This window comes from Lolium perenne, chromosome 2 (genome assembly GCF_019359855.2).
Source record: "Lolium perenne isolate Kyuss_39 chromosome 2, Kyuss_2.0, whole genome shotgun sequence".
Classification (NCBI taxonomy): domain Eukaryota; kingdom Viridiplantae; phylum Streptophyta; class Magnoliopsida; order Poales; family Poaceae; genus Lolium; species Lolium perenne.
In genome coordinates this window covers 290,785,030-290,788,228 of record NC_067245.2, presented here as the reverse complement: position 1 = coordinate 290,788,228, position 3,199 = coordinate 290,785,030, and the positions used below count along the sequence as shown (strand labels likewise).

The window sequence follows — 3,199 nt, the reverse complement described above, 5'->3', positions numbered from 1 at the left end:
GAAGCTTTCGAATAAAAATAAACAGTGGAGATTTTCCCTGATTCTACGATTCAAGCAAAATCTCGGGGCTCTTGACATAGGCATCCCAAATGGGCCTGCCGAAGATAGTACCCGGGGTTTACTGAAGGCCCACTACCCGAAGAATAAGAAGATTCGGGAGCCCAAGATATATCAAGGAAAGTCAAGAGTTGTAATAGGAAGTGTTATTTGTAATCTGGCGGGATGAGTTAGAAACCGTCCCGGACTCTGTAACTTGTATAGCACGAATCCCTCGGCTCCACCTCCTATATAAAGGGGGAGTCGAGGGACGAAGAAAGGATCGAATCATTGTCTACAAACCTTAGTTTTCATAATCGTCGAGTACTTTTCGGCTGAAACCTTCGAGATCTACTTACCCTCTACTTCCAACTAAACCCTAGCCTACAATCCATAGGCATTGACAAGTTGATACCTTGTCATCCACCACCACAGGTTGGATCAAATTGCAGCAGCATTAGAGATTCTGATCGATCGGCTAACCCGCTTTCCCTGACTCAACTCGATACCACAACAGTACAACACTACCCATCGCTGCACCTAACAGACACGTCCATTGTTATGTCATCACACAATTAGCCCCCAGTTACAGAGTGAGCATTTGGTGCACATGAGAACTAGTGCTCTCTATTTTTTAAATATTAAAAAAATTATATATCTGTATTTTAAAAAATTATCACATTTATTTTATGAATACATATATATATATATGTTCCGAATACTCGTGACAAGTTTTGGTAGAAGTTGCATTGTATTTTGAGCTACAGGAAAAAAACAAATTTGTAGCTACGTATAGGGACATATATTTGTCAGAAATTTGTCTTTTTTATATAGCTCAGAATATAACATATTTTTCTCCGAAATTTCTACCGTATCTTCGGAATGTTTATATGTATGTAGGTATTTAATTTCAATTTTTTGAAATTCAAATAATATGATTCTGACCAAATAAAGACACTTTTCGCGACTTACATCACTACAGAACAGTATACATTACACGTGATGTATTCTGGCATGTAGAGATGTACGCCTTGTACATGACGGGCAGTGGAAATCGTAGACCAGACAACCAAATTATTGGAGTACGCACACATGTCGGCTCGTTCAGGCTGGCACACTTGATCGATCGCCCGATCGAATACGTAGGTGCATGTTCAGTCACATCTCCGGGGCTCTGAACACCGTGGGCTCCTCCTCCATGACCCTCACCAGCTCCGGCGCCGCGTGGACGTACACCACCCAGTCCCCGCCGCCGCGCGCGCTCGGCATGGGCATCACGTATCCGGCGCCCCCGGGCCACGGGAAGTGGTACGATGCAAACGCCGGCATGCCCCATCCGAAGTCCACCTCGCCCACCGGCAGCCTCATCCCCGACGACACCACGCACGCCACCGCCGCGTCCTCACCATCACCGACCCCCAAGTAGGCCCGCGCCACCGTCGGCTCCGGCCGCTGCGCCTCCACCCAGTCCACGAGCTCTTCGAAATGCTCCCCCGTCGCAGCCTCGGCCACCCACCAGTGCACGTCCTCGGCCACGTCCGCGAGCGGCATGTCCTTCAGCTGCGCGGCGCCGATCACGCCGTAGGGTATGGTCAGCACGTTGCCGAAGTAGGGCTTCATGGCGCCGTCGGGGGACACGCGGGCGCGCCCGTCCACGACCACGCCCATGCTGCACGAGTCGGCCGGGAACGCCCTGGCGTAGAGCCGCCACAGGTGGGCCGTGAAGGACTCCAGCTTGGTGCGCCCGGGCCCCGCCGAGGCCTGCAGGGCCGTGACGTCGGCGGCGGCCACGTGGTAGATGCGGTTGACGGCTGTGGGTGGTTCCGCCGTGGGTGGAGGGGGCGGAACGCAGCTGACGGGGATGAAGAGGCGGTCGGCGAGGGTGCCGGCTGTGCACGACACACTGCGTGGCGCGAGGAGAGAGCGGTTGAAGGATGGAGATGGCGGAGCGGGTGCGCCTCTGGCTGCCGCTGCCCACGCGACGAGGAACATGTTGAAGGAGTAGGCGTCGCAGACGCGGTGGTCGAACGTGCACCCGACGACGGCGCCGCCGCACTTGAACTTGGTCACCTGCGTGCATTCGTGTAAGGTGTAACACGTTAAATGTGAAAGTTGTTACTGTATTAAAAAAGCTAGAAGTGATCTAAGATCTGCGTGTCTTTCGTGTACTTTCTTTGAAACAAAAAAAAACACTGTTCACGATATGGAATCTCTAGATTAGATAACTAATAATCATGCAGTTTGATGCAGATATAATTAATGGAAGCAGTTAACCAGCACATGGATGGAATGCAAACGCGTTTGTTTCGTTTTGTAAGGATCCGAACCTGCACGCTCATGACCCCAGCCTTCTTCTTGGGCACCAGCTTCTCCACGCTCTCGTCCGGCAGGCCGAGCCGCACGTCCCGGAGCTCGACGCCGTCCGCGGTCGCCTCCGCGAAGTCGACGCCGCGGCCGGAGCACAGCAGTTCCGGCTCCCCCGCGGCGTTGGCCACGATCTCTCCGGCAAGCGGGTAGTACGTCACCAGCACCTTGGCCAGCGCCGCCTTCAGGGTCGACGCGGCCGCCGCGCCGTCGCCGGCTGCAGCGTAGCAGAAGAAGACGCCGACGTCAATGGGGGGCAGGATGAGGTCGAGGTTGGAGAGAGGCAAGGAGTGCTCCTGCAGTGGCAGCGCCGGCGCCACGGTCCGAGCGAACGTGGCGGTCACCTCGATCTCGTCGCTGCCGTCGCATTTGGCGCCGGTGGTCTCGAGATACTGCACCATAATGCGCGCTGCGCGTGTAGGTTGGAGCTTTGTGCGAGCTGCCGACGGATCTGCGTGTACTTCCCTGGAGTGAGTGAATGAGTGAGTGATCAACAGGGGTGAATCGGTAGGTATTTATAGAAGGTTCCAAGCTATGTCACACATGTCTAAGCTAATTTAGTTCAACAAAAAATGACACTTATTCAACAGTAGTCTAGCAGCATTGACATAATTTTATTTCAAGTTGGCCCTCTCGTCACATGCAACTTCAAGGCTAGCACTACTAGTATGCCAGAATGGCGCATCTCCTTAGGCTGGTCATAGTGCTAGTATCATAGGTAGTATCATGTATATTAGACCCACAAAAATGATGATGTGGCATGTAATTAAGGACGAGAGATAAAGTTAGAGTAACATAG

At 52.6% G+C, this 3,199-nt stretch overlaps 1 protein-coding gene across 1 annotated transcript; it reads right to left on the bottom strand.

Annotated features, from left to right (window-relative positions):
* Positions 1-985: 985 nt before the first annotated feature.
* LOC127336281 (coniferyl alcohol acyltransferase) lies at positions 986-2,882 on the bottom strand. The gene is made up of 2 exons (XM_051363071.1): positions 2,364-2,882; positions 986-2,106 (listed from the first exon to the last, which is right to left on the bottom strand). Exons 1-2 carry the CDS (start codon positions 2,799-2,801, stop codon positions 1,195-1,197), a joined length of 1,350 nt encoding a protein of 449 aa, XP_051219031.1. The 5' UTR covers positions 2,802-2,882; the 3' UTR covers positions 986-1,194.
* Positions 2,883-3,199: the final 317 nt, after the last annotated feature.

What these genes read in the sequence shown, in the direction of transcription:
- LOC127336281 (XM_051363071.1), bottom strand. Translation starts at nt 2,801, where the DNA reads ATGGTGCAGTATCTCGAGACCACCGGCGCCAAATGCGACGGCAGCGAC. An exon ending in CTGGGGTCATGAGCGTGCAG is followed by an intron (nt 2,107 to 2,363) that starts GTTCGGATCCTT and finishes GAATGCACGCAG; the next exon opens with GTGACCAAGTTCAAGTGCGG.